At 40.9% G+C, this 23,384-nt stretch overlaps 1 protein-coding gene across 1 annotated transcript in view; it reads left to right on the top strand.

Moving 5' to 3' along the window:
* Positions 1–16,605: 16,605 nt before the first annotated feature.
* The window catches only part of LOC134621997 (E3 ubiquitin-protein ligase TRIM21-like), a 470,763-nt gene continuing 463,984 nt past the window's right edge, over positions 16,606–23,384 (top strand). Inside the window, exons 1-2 of the mRNA XM_063467980.1 lie at positions 16,606–16,703; positions 18,286–18,879. Coding sequence (XP_063324050.1) covers positions 18,295–18,879 — 585 coding nt within the window. The 5' untranslated portion in view covers positions 16,606–16,703; positions 18,286–18,294. The remainder of the gene's footprint in view (positions 16,704–18,285; positions 18,880–23,384) is intronic.

Genomic DNA, 23,384 nt, shown 5'->3' with positions numbered 1-23,384 from the left:
TATTTTATTTATAGTTGGTTTACACAGCTTTGTGTATGTATGTGTATGCATGTGTAATGTTTATATAGATACATGTGTGTGTGGGTGTGTGTGTGTGTCTGTGTGTGATTTACATTGCTGTGCTCGAGAGCCACCATCTACCGGAACCAAATTCCTTGTATTTGTCTGCACATATACTTGGCCAATAAACACGATTCTGATTCTGATTCTGAAGACATCCTTCAGGCGAAATAAAGACACTCAAGACAGTTTAGATGGTAACAACGTGCGCACGCTGGGTGAGCGCTGCTGTCTCAGGCTCACAACCAGTGTATGTGGCAGTTCTTTATTTATAGCGTTTCAGAGTGTGTGTGCGAAGTTTATGATCTCAGAGTGTGTGTGTGTGTGGCTGTATGTGATCCATAAGAACAGGCCCCTCTTGGTACCCTGGAGTGTAGATAAGAACGTCCTGCTCTCCCCTTCCTGGGAGTGAAACGGCTCGTAGAGAGCCAGGTACAGAGGAGATATACTGGGTAAATCATATCTGACAACACTATGCTTTTGTCTTTACTTCAGCTTCACTTCAGTGAAGCAGTAAAATTATAAAATACGATTAAATGGAAAGAATAAATGGGTAAACAACTATTAACACTAAAATTAAAGATAAACTTTCAATAACATATGAATAGAAGTGGGAATAATACTTGAAACATTTGAAAATCTCTTAACATATCCCTCCTGTTGTTAATTTTGTTTACACATTTTAACTTTTATCAGCATACAGTCTCTTGACAGTGCATTTTTAACTGTTGCTTCATTATTAACAGGAGTGTCTTTTTCTTTTAGTTACAGGTTGTTTCTTCATCTTCGTCGTCGGTGTTTGAGTCAGTGTCGGCGTGCTCCAGCAGTGTCATACTTTCTTTTTGGCCGACAAGGTCCGGTGTAATAGCTGTGGCTATCAGTCTGTTGATCATGGATCTTATGCAGGGAATACAACAACAGCCACATAGGGTCAATATGGCTGCAAAAACAGCTATTGACACTAGGATTGATGACACTAGGTTGCGGTACTTTCCAAACATGTCCATCCAGCTGTCCCACATGGAAGTGTCTACTCCAGAATGTTCTTTCATTTTCTCGTTCAGGGTCTTCAGTCTTTCCAGGGCTCTGGTCAGACTGCCGTCAGCTGCAGTGTTGTTAGGTATGAAGGTGCAGCATTGTTCTCCACTTCTTTGTTTCTCGTTGCGCTGCGCGTTCTTCTGGGCATAGGCTGCAGCTTAAAAATGGTTCCCCTTTCAGGACACATCACATTTGGAGCCTGCCGGTAGATCCTCGGGCAGTGTGGGTCACATGGGTTGTTGGTGCAGGCCGTGTTCATGCCTACCAGGGCCAGTGATATGAATACTGTGAACACGAGCATGGAACACATCGTTGTGACAGTGGTCAGTTGGCATCCTCTTGTCCAGCGGTTTCTCACCCTCAGGGGCATCCTGGCTTGCATTTAGTATTTCCATCTCCATCAGGTCTCCCTCTGTGAGCGTTCTCCTCTTCTCGACCGTGGACACACCCTTGGCCTCCAATGAGTAGACACCCAGCAAGAGGAGCGAGTGTCTCAGTGTTACCACTGATAGCCCTTCTCCCCACCGAGTGAACACCAGAGGTTAGAGCGGTCTGCAATCTAGACTTTATTGCTCACTTTTCTGTTCGGGAGATTGTGGTTCTTGGATTGGTTCAACCTTTTTTCAACCTGCAAGAAACTGGAAGAGAATCACTCGGCAGTTGATTGTTCAAAACTATTTCTCTGTTTTCCAGCAACTTTGTCATCCACTCTGCTAGAGTTGTTTCTCTTATTGACTTGTTTACTGGTTCACTCAGTATTAGTTGAAGTTTTGAAATTCAATGTATAGAAGTGTCTTTAACAAGTGTTTTTAACTAATTAGACTCCCTCCTGTTGACGCATGAACAACTTCATGTGTCACAAGAGCTACTGTTTTTGTATAAAGACTTCGGTTGTAACGGTTTCCCATCACATATGATCAGATCATCCTGTAGAATTGCTCCGCACCTCAACCATTTCTTTCGCTCTAGTAATGGCACAAATGTGTGGTTCATTTCTCAAGATATCCAGTGGAATTTGCATAGAGGTGTTGTCACCATAAGTGCGTCTACTGTTTGTACCGCTACTGATTTCGCTGCTTGGTCTGCAAAATTGTTGCCCTCTGTTATGCCATATTTTCAAAATCGCGTACTGCAGATCAAATTCATTATTGATAAGTCAAACCAACGAAAAAACAAAAACTAGAAGTCAAAAAATATATATATTTTTTCGTTAACAGAAACAAAAATAAAAACAAAAGTAAAACTATCTAAAACTGCAATGAGTGGTCACAAAACTAATCAAAATTAACTGATTTTGTAGCAAAAATGTGTTTAGTTTTAAAATCTTAAGTCAAAACTAAAGAAAAATAAAACTAATGAAAATTGCAAAACTATTAAAACAGTTAGAGTAAACATATTGGCTGTCTCTGTGTCTCTCTGTCTGTCTGCGTCCTTGACACAGTCAGCTCCTTTGTATGGGCATGTGGTTCCTGTTACACGTTTTCCTGTTACAGACACATTTCCCGTTTCTCCAGAGTAATCGAACTCTTTGTTGAATTTAACTGTTTTCATCTAGTCTGTACTTCCACCTAAATGTAAGTAGAAAGGTTATATTCAAGTTACTGGATGCTATTTTTATAGATGCAGTAAGGAGAACAGAGCACATTCCACGGGAGCTTCACTCCCATCTCTGGTGGAGGCAGAAAAATAGGGAGCCAAGGTCATAACTCAGGCTCATTAAGAGTCAGAAAGAATGTGAATGCTTAGTCTTGTGGCTATCGCGCATTGTATATAGCTTCTTTTCTTTGTTTAGTAGCTTTCTGCCTTCACCTAAGGGTGTGCCCTAAGTATGTGACTCAGGTCTCCATAATCGGAGTTTGTGGTTTGTCAACGTGGATCTCAGCTATCTTGAAAGCTGCAGACCCCTTCAGCACTCTAGTTTTATGGCCTCTACCAACCCCCATCACCTCACTTCAGGCCTCTGTCCTGTGGGGGATATTTATGCCTCCTCCATTGTCCATCCTCTGCAGGAAAAACCCTCTGTGGAAAGGGTGCTGGATCCAGATATCTTACTGCTGTTATGATCCCAGCAGTCTTCAGTGTGCCATCGTATGCACAGTACAGTGACACAGCATTAGGTGATGTTCATAGGAAACTGCTGTCATCACCACCATCGCTTCTGGTTCCTGTGCTTTTCACAGAATCATGATGCCATCCTCGAAATCCGCCTGCGCTGTCGATTGGAGCTTGGCACGCTCCCCTTATCCTTCAGGTGCCCGTCTGTCGTCCACAATCTCCTCTGTTGGCCTCTGGAAAGCCCCCTTGGCACAGCTCTCATTCCAACGCAGCTTCGTGGTCCTTGCTGTGGCTCCAAAGTCTGATCTCATGATGGGCCCCAAACAGCTCGACCTTTGACCTCAACCACTTCCTTGGCTGTCAGCTATGCCTGGAATGGGTTCGCTTCTCACTGGGCCTCAGAAGATTTCTCAGGAGATTCCTTTCAGCAAAACCCTGGACTGCTGCACCTGTATTTCCTTGCTAGGAGGAAAAAACTTCTATCTGGAAAGCATGTCAATCATCATCAAACCCCATTCTTTAGTTCAGTGAGCTCCATCTATGGACCATCAAAGCCTCATCTGAACATGGATGCACCACTTGCATAGGTTTAATACCTGTAAATGAACCGTTAATCACACAAAAATCATAAAAACATAGTTTAGAAAACATAAAAAAGATAGTTTCATGTAACTCTGTAATTCTGGACCCCTCCTCTTGACGCATGGACACTCCCATGAGTCAACTCATCAAACCTAGATTCCTGTCTGAAAGAAAACGTTAGCGAGATCATGTCCCAGGCAACATCAGGGTGTCTCCCCCTCTGGAGCAGCACCACCCCAGACCTACAATAAAAGATGTTAGTGTGTTTTGCATATTAGGTTTGCTTAAAACCCCGCTCCGCCAGGAGCCTGCATACACACCATCATGGCCTGGAAAACAGGATCTAGAAGTAAAATCAACCTTCACACTTATAAACAATTGTATAATACGAGTATGAAAGCATTCAGCATCAACAGGACAAGTATCATGTGCAGGTTTTCCCAATCAGTAAACTGCAATTATTGCCATAATTTGCCTCAGACATGGATCATCCCATGTACTCAGTTAACATTAATGTAATTGGTGACTTCCCTTAAGCAAAGTCACTCCATGTATATAACACTAGGAGCTCAGTAGTGGCCAGCTAATGAGCCCCATATTAAACTACTCCATAAACACTGCATCTCATATTTGCTTGCTCACGTTACTTGTCCGTCTCTGCTGAATCCTCTACATGTACTCTTAGAAAAACAAACATTAGCAACACACATGGATAATCCTGGAGGTCAGGCACAAATTGACAGGGTCCAGAGGTGCTGTAAAAAGACCATAAAGTTCTCACATGTTATTCACATCGTTAAAGTAACCTTCAACATTTCCCAACAACACAGTGTAACAGCATCACCAACTCATAACCTGTAAACACAGTTTTCTTCACACATAAACCCAGAAATCCTGTAGTAGAAAAGCATCAACCAGCTATCCTGGTACAAATCACATGATCAAATCACATGAAGAACTGTAATGCTGTAGAAATGTTAGCGCTGCGCAGGTGTATACACACTTTCTCACAGTTACCTCTGTGAGCAACACAAGGTAGTGAACAACACCCTTGGTAGATGCAAACACAGAAAGTGGCATTTAAAAGGCTAAATCGTCTTGCAACCTCGGATGGTGCTGTCATCTTCCTGCTCCTTGTAAGAACAAAACACACACATAGATTTATCTGCACCTTTGTCAGGTGAGGGTTAACTTTGCACAGTCGTGTTACATCAGTAAAATCTTGTCAGCTTTTGTCAGCTGTTGTCAATCAGTCAGTTTTATTTCTCTTACTCATTTGTCATTCACTCATCCATGCATTCATTCATTCTTTGCTAAAAGTGGAACCCATCGACGCATTCAGTTTCCACACTCAGCAAAATGACGTCATTGTAAAAAGAAAAAGAAGAATTTTTCAAAAGAAGAATTTAGACTGGATTATCTCGCTCAATCCTTTTTGACAGGGACTTTCATTTTAATTATCCCAGATAAGTGACTTTCTCCTGAGCCCATTTCAATATTTTGGAGAAAGTCAACGGTTTGCAACGGTTTTCTAGACATGTCGTTTAGCGCTTTTGTTCCAATCATGCAGATCTGCTTAAACAGAGATTATCAAACAAAACTTTCAGTGCACTGTGAAAGTATCAAAATAAAAAGGCCTCGTTCAGTCATGACACACGCTCCTCATCTCAGGAGGGTAAATCATACCATTAGCATGATTTATCAAACCATCATACTAATTGGCAGGCTCAACTTCACAACAAAAGAAAAATCATCAGCTAGATAAACACCAAACCAACCATCAGCCACACGACACACAACATAAGCCTAATGTCTCATTAGCTATGAATTTAATCTGTACCTTTTTACTCATTTAGGCCAAAGATCTCATTTAGTTTTCCTTTTTCCCTGTCATCATAAAACATGTGACATGTTGTCATACATTTCACAAAAGAAGTTCTTTCTTATGTATTCAGAGTTGTGCATCTGGGTGCAGGATTCACTCACACATCACAACAGGAAACTCAGTGTTTTAGAGTCTCCACACTAATAAACTCCAACACATCCCATTCACTCGTGCTAGAATTCAATCACCTTTCCTTAATCTAAGAACGATCAACTAATTTGCATATCAGCTATTAACCCACTAAGATGACAGGACAACAGAAATGCATGTTCAAAATATTATCACCAAAATAGAATTTCCCTCATACAGTAAAATATTTTGTGCTGCATCAATCAGGCAGAAAGCATCTCCCAATTTACTATATTAACAACTAAATTTATTGTCCGATCAGTGGTTGTTCAAACCAGAATCTTTTTTCCCACAAAAATTAAACTGTTGTCCTGCAACCTAGAGAGTTAACTGTCAGCATTGGATAAATTCAGCATTTGATAACAATTGTCTGCTACATTTACACTATTTTAGCACTGATGAGAGATAACAAACTGATTTTCATTGCATGTGTGTTTGTGTTATTAGGCAGGTTTAATCAATGTCTGTGGAGCTACATCTCCAGCAGGACATGTTCTTAAAGCTGCCTTTCCTACACACTTCTCTGCTATTATTTGATCATTTTAACTAATGTGCTATGAGTCCACTGATCTCTTCATCACACGAGGTGACTTGGACAAGATGATAAACAGACTCACATGCTCAAGATGCTGCCTAATCTTCATGAGCTCTCTTGTGTTTGTGTTAGTAGGGTTAATGCATGTTCTGCTTTCCTACTTAAGCAGTCAGTATTATTTTGCCCAGATTTGCTAACCCAAAATTTTGATTTCCCACATTAAACAACAGCATTCCTCTGTGTTCTCACCTACTGCTCTCACTCTGTTTTCCTCTCCCACTTCAACAGTCCAATAGCCGGCAGTTCTTCTTCAGCTTTGTCCTGTATTCTTCACTGTGTCTTCTTGCCATTTTCTCCAAAGGTGGCAAATGTCAACTTCCAACAGTCTCCTCAGTTCTCCTCAAACGTTCTTTTCACAAGCACAGTGAAGTTGCAGCTTGTTGGAAACATAGTGCCATTCATCAATCAGTCAGGATGATTGCTGCTGCTTGCTGGGTCTCTTTGCTCAGGACTTTGCTGCTGTCTCTTTATCTGCCACGTTATTGCTCTTGGAACTGCATTCCTTGTCTTCAGGGAGGAGTGAGAGCTCGTTTGTGAGGTTGAGGGACACATGGAGCTGTAAATAAGTTAGCCAGAAACCTGGCCTGATTGTTTCCAATGATGTTAAACCATAACTTTCTTCCGACCGCTGCATGTGGAAAACTGATCCAGGTCTGCTTTTCATCTGAAAGTGACAAAACTAAGACATTTTCATTATTATCATCACTGCTTAACCGACACACAGAACTCTCTCTCTGTCTTTCGTGAACCCTCCTTTCTTAAAAGCAGAAAATGAGATTGTAGTTGTTCTTGGCTGATAAACACATAACCTTTTTCCTATGATCATTTTTCATCTATAATGTAGATTCTGTCTCTTTTACTCGTTTTTTTTTTTTTTTTTTTGCAATAGCTGGTGACCTGCAGAATCACCGCTCTCACAATTGGAGACAATCACTTTTACACAACGCACACACACACTGCGACATCAGGCACATTCACACTCACTTTTTCATCTGCATAAAAATAATATGGCTGATGATATGTGCCATGGTGATCCATAAATATGATCACAAGTTTATTTAATTATTTTTCAACCCAACAAAACAAATAAACAAAAAACATGATGCTGATGCTATGAACACTCTACACACGAGTCAAGAGCCAGGAAAACTGCTGCGCATCTGAAAGATGAAGCTGAACTCACGGATACGCTACATACTCGAGTTATCATAGTTCTGTTTCTCTCTCTTTGATGAGTTCTCAGCAGCTCCTGATCTGATAATGTGTAGCTTGCTCATCAGCTCAGAAGAGACAGCAACGCAACCTCACACAGTGGTTGCGTACTTTGCCCACAGTGGCAAAGACTTACACATATTAATTTCAGCTTCTCCATCATGTAGTTTTAGCCGTTTTATACTGGGTTCTGCATATTAGGTGTTTTCATAGGTGTACTCTATATCCCAACAATGGCTCATATTAGGACGACAATTTTCAAACAGGTCAAGTGTCTCTATGCACGTCATTAGTTTAAATATTTACCTGTTGTACTTCATCTCATATGTCATTGTACTGTATTTGAGCAACCTTAAGCCTAATGCAGATTACTTTTAACACTCATCCACCTCACATCATAACTGACTCAGGTGCCTTTTATCATTAATATTATGTCATTATTAATGGTATTATTATTGTTTTTTACCTGTTTTTATAACAGCAATAGTATATTACAATATTTAATAGTATATACTAATATACAATAGTATATTATTTTATATTTCATATATATTTTATTTTGATTTATTGTATTTGGAAACACCTTGTTTTGCTTTTATTTATTTACTGCCAATATACACTCTGTGTGACCTTCGCTGATATTAGAGTCGGGGGAGGTTATTAAGGCAGCCTTCTACCCTGGTCCAGACCCAGGGCGGCCTTAATTTTATGCGTTGATGCGCAACCTTTGACCCCTTCTCATCAGTACATCGGTCAACACAGGAAACAGTAAGAGTGGTGCAGAAACCTGTTGTTTCTATTCAAAAGGTCACTCACTCCTCAACAACACATAAACTTCACACCCGGTACTATAATCCTATTTTAATTGACACGTTCTTTATTTTCATTCACTCGTGAGAGTGAGATCCCTTTATTTTCATTCACTCGTGAGAGTGAGATCCCTTTATTTTCATTCACTCGTGAGAGTGAGATCCCTTTATTTTCATTCACTCGTGAGAGTGAGATCCCTTTATTTTCATTCACTCGTGAGAGTGAGATCCCTTTATTTTCATTCACTCGTGAGAGTGAGATCCCTTATTTTCATTCACTCGTGAGAGTGAGATCCCTTTATTTTCATTCACTCGTGAGAGTGAGATCCCTTTATTTTCATTCACTCGTGAGAGTGAGATCCCTTTATTTTCATTCACTCGTAAGAGTGAGATCCCTGACTTCCAACCTTTTAAACTGCGGAGTGACCCCACACAGGACCGTCAAACTCCGTCTTACAGGCGAGTCCTTTCACTCGTAAGAGTGAGATCCCTTTAAGAACCGTGTCAATCTAAAAACCGATTTTAGCCGCAATGTGTTCTTGAGTGTTTATATTCACCTGGTTCGGATGAAAATGCCGGTCAGAGAGAATCCTCCTCGCTCCCTGGGATCGTGGACCTCTTGCTAAAAACGCTGGCCAACGGCGAATTCATGTAGTTGGTCTTTACTGTTTCACTAGAAACAGGCTGTCGCGACAGACTTTGCAGCGTGGGTTCACGAATCCAGGAAACGACGAGGTCACTCTGTTGGAGCACAAAATTAGTTAAAATTCAATGTCCAATCCGGCTCGGAGGACCAAATAAATGTAAGGAGTAAATATTTAAACAAGACATCCTTCAGGCGAAATAAAGACACTCAAGACAGTTTAGATGGTAACAACGTGCGCACGCTGGGTGAGCTCTGCTGTCTCAGGCTCACAACCAGCGTATGTGGCAGTTCTTTATTTATAGCGTTTCAGAGTGTGTGTGCGAAGTTTATGATCTCAGAGTGTGTGTGTGTGTGATCCATAAGAACAGGCCCCTCTTGGTACCCTGGAGTGTAGATAAGAACGTCCTGCTCTCCCCTTCCTGGGAGATTTCCTGGGAAACGGCTCGTAGAGAGCCAGGTACAGAGGAGATGTACTGGGTAAATCATATCTGACAACACTATGCTTTTGTCTTTACTTCAGCTTCACCTCAGTGAAGCAGTAAAATTATAAAATACGATTAAATGGAAAGAATAAATGGGTAAACAACTATTAACACTAAAATTAAAGATAAACTTTCAATAACATATGAATAGAAGTGGGAATAATACTTAAAACATTTGAAAATCTCTTAACAGCAACTCTGATTGATTCCAGGTAACAGCTCAGCTTTTTCTCCTTACCAAGTGCATCAAGTTTGGACTTGTTGGTATGAACACGTTCACTCAGCAGCACACGCCTCTGTAGAAATGTGATGACAGGAATAATCTTTTTAATCGTTGTTATCTAATGTGATTAAAACACAGAACAGAGTCGTGAAGATCAGGACATCACTGCACTGAATAAATGATTAACAGATTTCAAAGAGGACTCTGAGTTCTCATGAGGCTCCGATTAGCTCCACAGTCATTGACTGCATCAATCAAACTGCAGGAAAGTTGGAGAACCAGAAAAGATTTGAAGAATCCTCAGAAATATTGTTAGGAAAAATACTTATTTGATGTTTTTCACACTGGGCAGTCTAATGCTTTACTTTTACTCACTCTGTGCTGTTTTATGTGACATGTCTGAGCTTGTGTGGTGTTTTCAGTTCCCAATAAACCCTGGATTAAATGGGTGGAGAAAAAATTAAGAAAAGCCGAGGAGCTTTTGAAGCCACACAGCATGAGTTAAGACAAGAACACATTGAGAAAGTCCGAGGTGTGGAGACAAGATTCTTTATTCTCTGACAAATTTCAACAAACTGTAAGTTTCCCTTCTCTTTTCCTTTATCTTATTATAAATTACTGACTGGACCCAAACACTTGACCTGACCTGTCTCCCCAATGTGATGTTTGTGTTTTGTATGTACCGACCGTACACACAGGCAAGGCCAGTCTCTCAAATGCCCCTCAGGGATAAATAAACTTGTCTGATTCTGAATCTGAATTTCACAAGCCTCCCACTTCCGGCCTTCTTGGCCTTCGAGGACATGCCCACGTAGACCACGAAGGCCGCCTCCTCCAAGGATGCAGACCCTGAATTGGGACACGCCAAGAGGCTTCAGTTTTCAGGCCCCATCTTATCTTAATGACCTTGTAGTGCCATATCACCCTATTAGAGCACTTCACTCTCGCTCTGCAGGCCTACTTGTTGTTCCTGAGTATTTAAAAGTAGAATGGGAGGCAGAGCCTTCAGTGAGCTTCCTGCTTTTATCATCCTTTTGTGAGCAGCAGGTCACACAAACGCACCCTCAAACACAAACACACACATTCTTGCACATGCATATGTAACGGGTGTATTAAAAAATAATTTATATTTCACCAAAGATCCATCCTGCAGTGTTATTTTATCAGTATTGGTTATGTATATGTGTTTATTTATATATGTTTATTTTCTGTATTTATATTTTGGGAGCTTTTATTTTGTTTGTGTGACCTTTGACTTCCCGCTAAGTCACTTCCTGTAGCTGCGTGCTATTTTCCTCAGTCGCCTGGAGGTCCCGCTGAGGAGAGGTGAGCTAGTGTTCTCAGTTACAGAGTGAATAAACACAGTTAAAGTAACTAAAAGTAATTCAAATACTGCTTGTTCCCTTTGTACATTTTGTCTCACAGTACTGTTAGATGTTTCAGTGTGAATTATTGTTTCTCTGTCGAGTACAGCACTTTATTGTAACATGCTAGTTAGCCATCCTCAGATGAGAGCATAGGAGCATGCAGGTGGCTTCTCATGTGGTCCGCTATCCTTCTCTCTCCCTTGAAGGTGTTCATGCAGAAGTCCAGAAAGTGAAGTCGCTGTACTGTTTTATTTTTATTTTAAACAGGTATGTGAGCTCCCTCTTTTATTTTTGTGTCATGTGTACTGGTTATATTTTTTGTTTGTGATTCATGTTCACTGTTTCAACTTACTGTTAGATATATGTAACTAAAAAAATATGTAAAATTGCCACTGGTAAATGAAGTCTCCCTAAACTATAATTTTGTTGTTGAGGTAATTGTCACTATATGGTCACGATGCAGTGCATTTTCATTTGTTATATATGATTATTTGTTAATTGGATTTGTTGTGATGTTGCACCTCAGTCGCCTAGAGGTCCCGCTGAGGAGAGGTGTACATGCAGAAGTCCAGTAAAGTGAAGTCGCTGTGCTGTTTTATTTTTATTTTAAACAGACAATTCAGGGAGAATAAATCCGCCCAGCTGGCAAAGTGAGAGCTGACTCCTCTGGTCATTAGCACAACACAACGCAGAGAGCTAACGACACTCAGAGTTTAAGGCCAGACGGGCTACACATACACACACACATACACACATAGTGCCTTGTGTTTTTTGACCATAGGGGGTTTTACAATGGGTGGTGCTTTTGTGTACTGTAACTGTTTTCAGTAAAAGGTCGTCTGTGGTTGGATTCAGTGCTTTCCTGAGACACCGAGCGGTCCTCCCTTGCTAGCAAGTAAAAGCTGTTCGTCTTGTTTCCTTGCTTTTCGTTAAGAGGGATAAGATGGAGGTGAGAACGTGGACTAACTCTGAGTGCAGAGCTGGTTTGGAGCCATGGAGACTTACTAAGGAGTAAAGTGGACATGAATGAGTCACAGAGGGAGGAGGAGGTGAACAGTGATGTTTGTTAGACATGATCAGAATGAAGAGTGAACATAAGAAGAGTTTAATGCTGGATTTTAACAGAACAGCAAGATAAGCTCCGCCCAGCAGCCGAGTCCTCTCTGCTCACACTGGTGTTGGACTGCAGACCTCAGGGAGTCTGCTTCCACATCTGGTTTCCACAGCTGGAGGAAGGAGGGCTGTCCCACGAGCACGCCTATGTAGACTTGTAGTCAAGACCGCCTAATCCAAGACCAAGTTGAGACGAGACCGAGACCAAAACCAAGACCGAGACCGAGACAAAAAAAGTCTTCAAACTGCAGCCAGATGCTGCTTCGTTTACAGGTGTCAGGCATATTTATGTGTTTTTGCAATGTACAGCCCTCCTCACCGCTGTCTACTGTCTCACTCACTTACTGAGAGGACAGACGCACGCTCCACTTGACTGTCACGTCTCTCACCCTCTCTGTTTTTCACATAATGATATTATCCTATATCCTCGCATGTGATTGGCCACAGTATGGAGGAGCATAGCTGAGCCACTGTGTGAGAGCTGAGCAGCGAAAGGATATTAAGTGAGGGTAGAAATGACTGAATGATTATTAGGCTCTGTTTTGGGTTTTGTTCAAAAAAGATGACTTCATATATACATACATACATACATACATATATATATGTACATATATATGTACATATATACATACATATATATATATATATATATATATATATATATATATATATATATATATATAGTATGTATATATAGTATGTAGGGAGCTGTGCTCAGTCGCCTAGTGCCTGAGCTCGGATCATACAAAAATTAGGTTGAATTTATGACGGTGCGCTCTGTGCTTCGTGTGTTGTTTTTGTTTTATACAGTTGTTAGCCAGGCATCTAACTAACAAATTACACTCCAAAAAACCCCATGCTTCTGAAAAAATGACCCGGGCTTAAGCCCAGTAAGCCACCCCCCCGCTCCGCTGATGGTTGACTCCAAATCACCCGAACAGTATGTCGATTTGAGAACGCAAGACCAAAACAGCGAGACCAAGACAAGACCAAGACCACTCTAATTACATATATTGCTACACTGGACAGCATCAGTCTCCTTCTTTGGCCGCTTAAGTCAAGTCCTACCACAAAGTCTTTATCGAAAGTACAGAAGTAACTTTTAACCAGTAATTTTACGTGAATTAAAACTGTACAATGACTTTTCCGAACACAAAAGTAAGAACCATAATTTTGCAAACTTATACAATTAATGAACGATTTACAATTCTAACATACTCCTGATGTCTGTGTTTCTCTCAGATACATCAGACAAACAGGTTTCTGTGACATTTGTGATGTGCAGTTATTTCATTAATCATCCATCATACATGTTGAAATATCAGTCAGTACATCAGTCACGTAGCAGCAGTCTCTCTCTGCTATACTATCTGATCAGGCCGATAAATGTGCATCGAACGTTGTGGATATTCATGAGTCTAAGAGTTTAAACTTGTCGATGACTTTGTGTCCTTGAACGGCCCTGACAGACTGCTGTAGTCCATAATATTCATTTTTCCTGCTGACTAAAATAAAGCAGCTGAGCTCTGTGAGGGCAGAGCTGCACAGGTGAGTCTGTTACCTGGACTGGACTGAGTGAGCTGCTGTGTCACAGCTTTATCAGTGACACACTCAGTATCCAGATGTGTATGTGTGTGTGAGCGCGCACGTGTGTATGTGATATGCACGCCTACATCATTATTTAAATTTTTAAGCAATGGTTTAAATTGTGCTGCCTTTAGGTGCACCTGGTAAATTCAGGAATCTCTACTCCAAACTAGAGATGGACCGATCCGATATTAGGTATCGGTATCGGTCCGATACTGACGTAAATTACTGGATTGGATATCGGCGAGAAATAAAACATGTAATCCATTAAATATCAAAAAAGCATCTCACAAAACTTGCGAAACGGCGTAACTCGGCTCATAACCGTAGCACGTTGCAGCAGTATGCGTCACGTGATGGAGCGGCTGTGTGTATTTGCAGCCTCGCTACCAAACCAGCATTTCATCTCGGAGGAAGTTATCCCAGAGAGAAGTGAAGCAAGTGTGTAAGTTCATCTCTGAATGTTAGTAAAGCATACCCACATTAAGCTTAACAACCGATATATGGAGCGACAACCTCTCTCTCTCCCCCTCCTTCTCCTGCCGCTACTTCATGAAACTGCTTAATGATCAGCTGATCGGCTTTTCTGTCGAGTCCGTCTCTCGTTTGTTTATCGCCCACTTTGCACCAGAAAGAGAAAACCAGCGGCTGAACAACAGCAGCGCGTTTAAGCTTGATAAGCTGTTGTTAGAATGTTTTTAATATTACTTTCTACACCAGGATCCTTTTCTACGCACGGCTGGTAACTGTGCAGGGGCGGATCTAGCAAAGTTTAGCCAGGGGGGGCCGAAAGGGCATTAACAGGGAAAAGGGGGCACAAAGACATACTTTTCTTTCTTATTCTCATTTAAAATATGTAGCTTTTAATAAATAATTATCTGAAGTTTTAATCTGATGTAAAATGTATAGAAGTCCATTACTGTATATAGTAACTGTTAAGTCTATATACCCTAGTAAGCTATAGTACTTTTTCCTTTGGGAAGATACCATCTGTGCAGTCTGCAATTCTGTAGAAGAAAGATGTTGAATCTATTTAATTATTCTTGAAAAATAATTTGTTTCTGTGCATTTTTTTTCACACTGCATCAAATTAAAGTTGATTACATCGATTAAGCACCATGAGGTGGAGGGTGGTTCCCTATTTTTTTTTGCTGGGAGTTGGCAATCCTATTAGTTAGGTTGCTTAATATTTCTGCTAAGTACTCTTTAAAATACCAGAATAGGGAGGAAGGAGTAGGTTTAAGTTAGGTTTTAAGTTAGGTAAGGTTTATTAGATTGATCAGTATTGCTGAACTATGAAATATTTTGGGGGCAGTGTATTTTTTACATACAGGTATAACAGAATAGCTTTAGTGTTGTTGTTTATTTAAACTTGAGTATGAACTTATACAAAATGCAGCAAGATATTAAAAAACAGTTTTATTGATTAAAAAACACATAATATCGGATTCATATCGGTATCGGCAGATATCCAAATGTATGATATCGGTATCGGATATAACAAAGTGGTATCGTGCCATCTCTAATTACAACATCACAGCAGGTTGTTTTAAAGGCTTTTCTGGGTTAATGTTTGTTTGTTGGCATAAACATGTCTGTGATTGCTGTGTTGTTCTTTTTGATGCAGTATTTCATGTAACTCGGTGCTAAAATCATAACAATTAAGTTTAACAGTTCTAGTGCTCATGCGTCAGCTAGCATGCAGCCTGTTTCAGTTGCTCCTGCTTTTACTCTTTACTCTATTTTTTTTTTTTTACACTTTTTTCTTTGTCCTTTACTGACTGTGTTCATCTGTTTGGTTAGCTTTTCTTTCAAATATGTGGGTCTAGAGACTTCTTGTTCTGCTGTTACTGACATTGAGGAATCTGACCACAGCACAGCAGCTACACGCCAAATGATTTGTTTACTCTAGAGATCAGCTGCCGGTGTCTCAGATTAACTGGAGATGGTCAAACAGATGTGTGACAGACTTTAAGGAGCCGCTGCCAACAAACCAGCAAATAAACACTGAATATTTCATGTGTGACATTTGTGAGCTTAAACACAGTCCGTCAGTCTTTTTGCTCTTGAACAATAAAATATTAAAAACTGTCTCGAGTTTATTTGGTGATGTTCTCATGCACGAGGTGAAAACAGCAAACAAACGTCACAGTAAATCTTTCCAGCTGATGTTGGGCATCCTCCACCTGCTGAATCCACTTCAGCCTCTTCCTGCTCATGTTCCTGTTTAGAGGCACAGTCAGTCTGTACAATGGAGAAAACTGAACACAGGAATATTTGGATTTTCCTTCTTTTTCTCTGCTCATGTTCAACTTGTTGATTCAAGCTGGGAATATTTATTAGAATTCAAATTTAGACAGAAATAAAGTGAATAATATTATTTTATTATTACGTTGATGCAGCACATGGTTCAGTTAGCTTTGTATAAACACATGTGTTAGAAATGTTCTTCAATCAGCTCTTTTTACTCTCTTACATTTCACAGCCAGTACTTTTTTACTTTTACTTGTGTAAAGAAGTTGAATCAGTACTTGGAATATTTTTAACAGTAGTACTTCTACTTCAGTACACACTGTGTGTACTTTTACCACCTGTGTCTGAGACCTCCTTCAGAGTCCACCTGAAGCTCTCAGTCTGCTGTGGAAAAAGGAAATCCAGGTGAGTTTCTCCTGATCACCTGAGGCCGTCATTACTGTGTGAACCCACACACCACTCACTCCTCCCACCCGCTGCACACAGTCACTGAGTACAGACCGGCTGATAAAGGGAGAGGCAGGAAGAGGCGGAGCAAAGACGAGAAGGTCATCGTCATTTTGCAGAAGTGAAAGTGTGAGAGAGCAGCAGCAGAGCTGCAGTCGAGTCCTGTTTGTCTCTAAAAGAAGATTCACTGGAGTCCATCAGGTTTCTCTCAGCAACAGTGGTGAGTGCAGCTGATCACACTTCCTGTTTCTACACAAATCTTCACTCTGTTCACTTCATGCTGACTCATCACAGTCACACTGGATCCATAGAAATCTGCTCATGTAAGCACAGATCCACTGTAGGAACATCGAGCTGCTGCTTCAGTCTCACTGTGGCTCTGCTCAGGACTGTGGACTCAGTCTGTGCTCTGGACTTCAGACTGACTCAACACTTCCTGGTTATTCATCACTTCCTGTTCCTATTAGATTGATTCTGGATCTGATTGATCATAAAGATTACAGACGTGAAAACACCTGTTTGTTCTTTATTGATATAAACCCTTTGATACTGTAAACCAGCAGATTTTGGTCAGTACTTCATAGTCATTTAGACATTTTACAAAGAGAGATTATCTGACTTAGTGTATCCTGTAAGAGTCACAGATGTTCCTGAATCATTCAGAAAACAGTCGATGCTGCACTTTATAACTTTGTGTGGAAACATAAATCTCATGATTTAAACAGATGTGTTTGAATCATCCTGATAATCGAGGCTTTAAATATGTCAGAGTTCACACATCAGCTGTGATGTTCAAGCTGAACTGGATCAAACATGTCATCAGACACAAACATAGATGATGGTGTTTAATCCCAAAGCTTATTGAAACAAACTGGAGGACAGAATTCCTCCTTAAATGTGATTTTGATCAACAAAATTCACTGATCTCATTTTCACACACAGGCTTTATCATGGTGGCTTCTTCTCTACTAACATAAATCTTTGATTTGGACAAATATATGAAATACAAAAATAAATCAATGTTTTCTGAGAAATGGATCCAGAATAATATGAATGATGTATCCCAGCGAGTGACTGGAAAAGTTCATCTTCTTCCATATCCTGAGTTTGTGAGGAGCTGTGATGTTCCAGTATCTGTGAGAGAAAACAGTTTTTAATGACGCACAAATGGACCAAATATACAGACACCACTGAATAAACATGTTCTCATAAATGCCATTAATATACTGGATCAAACAGTTAATAACACATTTCTGAGGTTTATGATTCATTGTCCTCCTCACTGTCAGTCCTATTGGAACAGTCACTGTTTAATATTAATGGCTCGTTGATCTGGACTTACAATAAGAAGGATTTAGTCACCAACAAGGTCGAAGTTTACTTCACAGTAATTGATGGAATATATCCAACAAACTGATTTATTCAAGTATAAAATGATCTGGATGAATCTTGGACCTTCTGTAAAACAGTCAGAGAAACAATTTCACATCTTTTTAACGACTGTATTTATCTTCATCCCCAAAGTTATTCTGTTCATCTGGACGCTGCACTGTACAGCAGACACTACGATGTTAAGTTTGTGTTTGGGATGAACCAGTTTGTGTCTGAGTGTGTTGCTGGGTCTCCACCAGTTACTCTGAGAACTGAAGAAGCTTCTCTGATGAAACGTCTTCAAGAACCTCAAAGAAGTCCAGACGCTTTTCTTTCCAAGCTCCTCAGACTACTGACGCTTGTTTCTCTCTTTTTAAAAATGAACTTTAAAGTGAATTTTGAATCAAATGTTTCTTTTTTGTCTCCGTCAGAGTGCAGACATGTCTGCTGCCAGCAATCTGCGATCTGAAGATCAGTTTCTGTGCTCCATCTGTCTGGATGTGTTCACTGATCCAGTCTCTACACCATGTGGACACAATTTCTGCAAAACCTGCATCAGTCAGCACTGGGACATGAATCAGAGCTGTCAGTGTCCCATGTGTAAAGAGATTTTCTACCCTAGACCTCAGCTGAGGGTCAACACCTTCATCTCTGAGATGGTTGCTCAGTTCAGATGTGAAGCTCAGCAGAAAGCCAGCAGCTCAGAGCAACAAGCTGCCAAACCAGGAGAAGTTCCCTGTGACGTCTGCACTGGAACCAGACTGAAGGCCCTGAAGTCCTGCCTGGTGTGTCAGACCTCCTACTGTCAGACTCACCTGGAGCCTCATCTGACAGTGAAACGTCTGAAAAGACATCAGCTGATTGATGCTGTGGAGAACCTGGAAGGCAGGATGTGCATGAAGCACGATAAACTTCTGGAGCTGTTCTGTAAGACCGACCAGACATGTGTCTGCATGCTCTGCCCTGTTTTAGACCACAAGAACCACGAGTTTGTTCCTCTGAGAGAAGAATATGAAGGAAAGAAGGCAGAGCTGGAGAAGACAGAGGCTGAGATTCAGCAGATGATCCAGAAGAGCTCTGATCTACTCCTTTACTGGCTGCTCCTTCACTCACAAACTCCACCCATTCTTCAGTCCCAATCCTAATTATGGAGGTAAAAACTCTGCACCTCTGATCATCTGTAAGGTCAGTCAATTAAGGATCAGATTTCCCCAGTTCAGGTTTAAAGTGCGTTGTTATGATGATTTTTCTTGAAGGGACCAAATGAACATATTGAGTGTAAATCCTCTACAGTCTCCATGTTTCTATAGAATCTGATCATCAGGACTCTGATTCACACTTTGATTCTCATGGAGTTTGATTTGAACAGAAGAAAAGTTGAATCAGGAAATGTTCCCACTGATGGAGACTCGAGCTGAAGAGCAAATATCAGAGAATAAATGTCCAAAAGCTTCATTTGCAATAAAGTTTGTTCAATGCTTTGAGTGAATCCAGACTCATGTGTGGCTGTTATACGGAGCATCAGAGTCCAGCTGAGTTATGTTGGATACAAACTGCTTATTTTGGCTCTGTGAGGATTTTTGTTCACTGAAAACTGATAAGACGGATAATATTCAAAGAACTCTGTAGAGATTCATGCATCCATGTTCTCCACCTGCAGGTGTGGAGGAGAAAGGTGGAGCACAGACTGCTGCATCCTTCCAGTCACATCATTTTGATGATTATATTTCCATGTTGTGATGATTTGGGTTAAAGATAAACAGAGTTGAACGGCTGCAGTCACAGCATGAAGAAGATGCTGAAGCTGAGCTGTCAGTGAACATGTTTCACTGTGATTTGATTTGAAGAATATAAAGTGTGTGTGGCTGCTGACAGCTGCAGTCTCTGTTAGTCTGCATGTTCAACACACACACAACTTTCCTCCTGAGGCAACGATCCAGCAACAACACAAAGAACAGCTGCAGACACACACACACACAGTTAAAGAACACTTTACTGTTTAAGGCAGAATTCCTCCTTCCTCATTAACAATGATCTGAGGTCACTACAAGTGTCTACAGTGGTTTTAGGTCAACATACAATTTACTGAAACACGTGTTTTTCTTTATGCCGTACAAACTGTTTTAAAAGAACTTTGATCACAACATCTTTGCTTTTTCCTCCAATCGTTTATTCTGCTTATTTTATCTGGTTTAACTAACAAAGGCTTAAAATGTAACTCTTAACCTGATTTAAATTCCTTAATTTCTCATTAACTCAGACTTTTAATTTATTTCCTTGTTTGATGTATTATTTCTTTATCCTGGTTTAATTTTTGCTGATCCTGTTTAACCAGTTTAACCTGACCTTTGACCTATTAATTTTAACTTAACTGTACTCTTGTTTTGACCTTTGACCTACTTATTATAATTACGGCGTGCTTTCCCCCCGAAAATGACCTCCAACAAGAAAGCCTCATTTCTGCTGTTTAACAGTGAAGAAATGTAAAATGATGCACATGTTGACTCATGGTTTTCTTTCGGTTTTGATCTACTGCAGAATATTTTTAAGGTCATCTGCTATAAAATCCCAGGCCAGGAAAATCTCCTTCATGATTTTCCAAAATTTCCCCAATTAAAATCAAATTGAATCGAATCAAATCATGGATCGAATCGATTCAGGACCTTGTGAATCAGATCAAATCGATTCTAGAAATCAGTGACGATACCCAGCCCTAAAGCTCACTACTAGCCTGTGATACAAATACTGGTATTTGAAATTACATGGTGGTGGATAAAAAAAATGTCATTTTGTCAGAGAGATTTTACTCTGTGTTCAAGCAGCATCTGGGCGAGGCACAGTTCTGAGTACAAACGGATGTTTTAAGCTGGGCTCACACTGTGCGATTTTTTCAGTCGCGTTATTCAGCTCCTGCTCAAACTGCACGATTGACTCGCAGGGGTTATAAGTTCATAGGTCACGATGCAGGTCTCACACTATACCGCCCGATGCTCTGATGCGACCTGAGTGCTCACACTGTGCGTCCATAACATGAAGGTTATAACAAAATCTGTCGCTCACTCTCGGTCTTTCACTCACACAGACACGCACACCACCACCATCAACTTTGCTAAATTGCTAATGAAAAACATTGATCAGGCAGCTGTGATTGAGCAGCAGTGTAGATCCAACTATTTTCACGGTTGTGGTCGTGATAATTTTGTGAGGCCACATAGAAAAGGCTCGGATGAGCTTTCCAAAGTTCTACAAGTGCCTCCATCGTTTGTGTCCAGATCACACGATGCTACTTCGTCTTTTTCACCGACGTTTATGTGTTTGCGCGTGCGCAGTGTGAGCGGCTGCGGTGACACCCTCACGATGGTGATGATCGGGAGCTGGTCGTGAGGTGTTAATCGCTTCTCGTTACCTCACGTATACTACACGGTGCACGACGCATGATGAAGGCCAAAATCGGGCCGATCGCCAAAACGGTCGCACGACTCATAAATCGGCTCAAAATGGGCCAAAAATCGCACAGTGTGAGCCCGGCTTTAGTTATGATTTTGTTGGAAACTGATTTTTTAGAATGATTTTTCTTTGGAAGCTTTAGTGTCAGATTTACTGACGTTTGCAGCAACTGAAACCCTGAGACTGAAAGCTGTGGACAGGAGTATGTTTGCAGCTGATCTGCATATGGATTTATAAGACTTTCACTTTCAGAAGGAAAATATTTAAATCTGCACACAATTTACTGCAAACTGCATAAAAGCTAACAGTGAAAACATTGTTTCTTTGGCCTGTTGTGATAGTTGCTGCTAGGAGACCTGAGCTTAAGTAAAAATGAAAAGGCTGCAATACATCAAAGGACATTAATGAAAACTGAGCTATACAGTTCACAAAGCACATGTGAGTCATTTGAGTGGTGTGTACAGATCCAAACATGACACTCACATGTTGTTACGAGTGATTCACTTCGATACAAGACCAGAACGTCATCAAAAGGCGAAATTAGCAGTGATCAGAGAGGTTTGAAGCTCCAGTCACTGATCTCTGACCAAACACTGCCCTTTCAAACTGTATATGCCCACCATGCAGACTAAATATGGCACAAATATACGGCCAACAAGGACAAGTTATGCCTGGAACATGCAGGTTTATACTGGGACACCTGCAGACGCTGTTCCTGAAAAGAACCAAGTGAAGTTGGTTGTTCTGGAAATGATTGGAGGGCTCAAGGACATCATATAACGTGAGCTCTTGTTATGGCCACTACGCAGATACTCCCAGGTCACTTCTCTCAGTGAGGAGCCTTCCTAAGGAAAATACCTCACTGGAACAAACCCCTCGTTTCTACAGCACTGACCTTTGACCTTCAGTTGTACTTCCTGCTGTCTCTCTTCTCACCCACCTCTCTGGAAGAGGCAGGTGTAGTTTCTAGGGATGCAACGATACCAATTTTTTCAAACCGATCCGATACCGATACTTGGATCTGAGTACTTGCCGATACCGAGTACAAAATCCGATACTTCTACCACACACAAGTTAAACTTAACCAGTAGTAAAGAAACGACCCCAGACAACTCTTTAACCCAAACGAAACGTTTACTGAACATAAGGGCAGAGACAAATACTGTACAACACATCCCTTTTTTAAACTCAAATGATATTCCAATTCCTTAACCAAATGAAATACACTGTATAAATGACATAATTCCCTTTCAAATTATATTAAACAACCCAACTTATGTTATCACCTTTTGGTAAGTGACTCACTAATATACACTCCAAAACACGTTATATAAATCCACTAAACACACAATATTCACACATGGGCTCCACACACTCACATTCACACTTGTTGCAGGCCCGTTTGCTTCTCACGCCGGACGATGGAGAAAAATCCTCTTCTCCCCAGTAAAAGCACAAAAGTCTGACTTACAGTTCCGTTGCCCGGTAGATCGCCGTTCACCAGTCCCACACTAAATCCACTCCCTGCGGACCCGGTGCTGTCTCTGCTACAGCACGTTAGCGAGTCACTGTCCAGCTCTCCGACAGTCCATAGCAGCTGCCTCCTTGGCTACGCCAAGCTGTCCGGGCTAACCTTTAGCCTCCGCGGTCGTAGCTGGAAACACAGCACGGTGGTGCGACCATTGAAACAAAAAGTCACTTCACCCACACTCTGTTGTGAAGCTCTCACACGGTCAGCTTTCTAGTCACACACTCTTTTGTGCTGGTTAACCTCAGTAAAACTAGCCGAGTCTCTCACTTTGGTTCAGCTAACCTCTTTCATCTCTCCATGCCGTTGTCTTCTCCTCCTCCATTGCAACAGATACACAGGTCCCGTTTTATGCTACCTTCACGGGCCTCCAGAAAATTAGAACTCTGAAAAATATTTTAACTCCCTTCAGAGTTACATACCATAAAATAATACTTTTATGATTAACATAACAGTTTGATTGCTCTAATTACCTGTATTTACCTTGCGACATATTACAGGGCAAATTACATTCAGGGTTGAGTTACATCACATAACATCAACTGTGAACACCTT

The sequence above is a fragment of the Pelmatolapia mariae genome, linkage group LG3_W, assembly GCF_036321145.2.
Source record: "Pelmatolapia mariae isolate MD_Pm_ZW linkage group LG3_W, Pm_UMD_F_2, whole genome shotgun sequence".
NCBI lineage: Eukaryota > Metazoa > Chordata > Actinopteri > Cichliformes > Cichlidae > Pelmatolapia > Pelmatolapia mariae.
The sequence above is the reverse complement of the archived record's forward strand: the minus strand, read 5'-3'. Positions and strand labels throughout refer to the sequence as shown.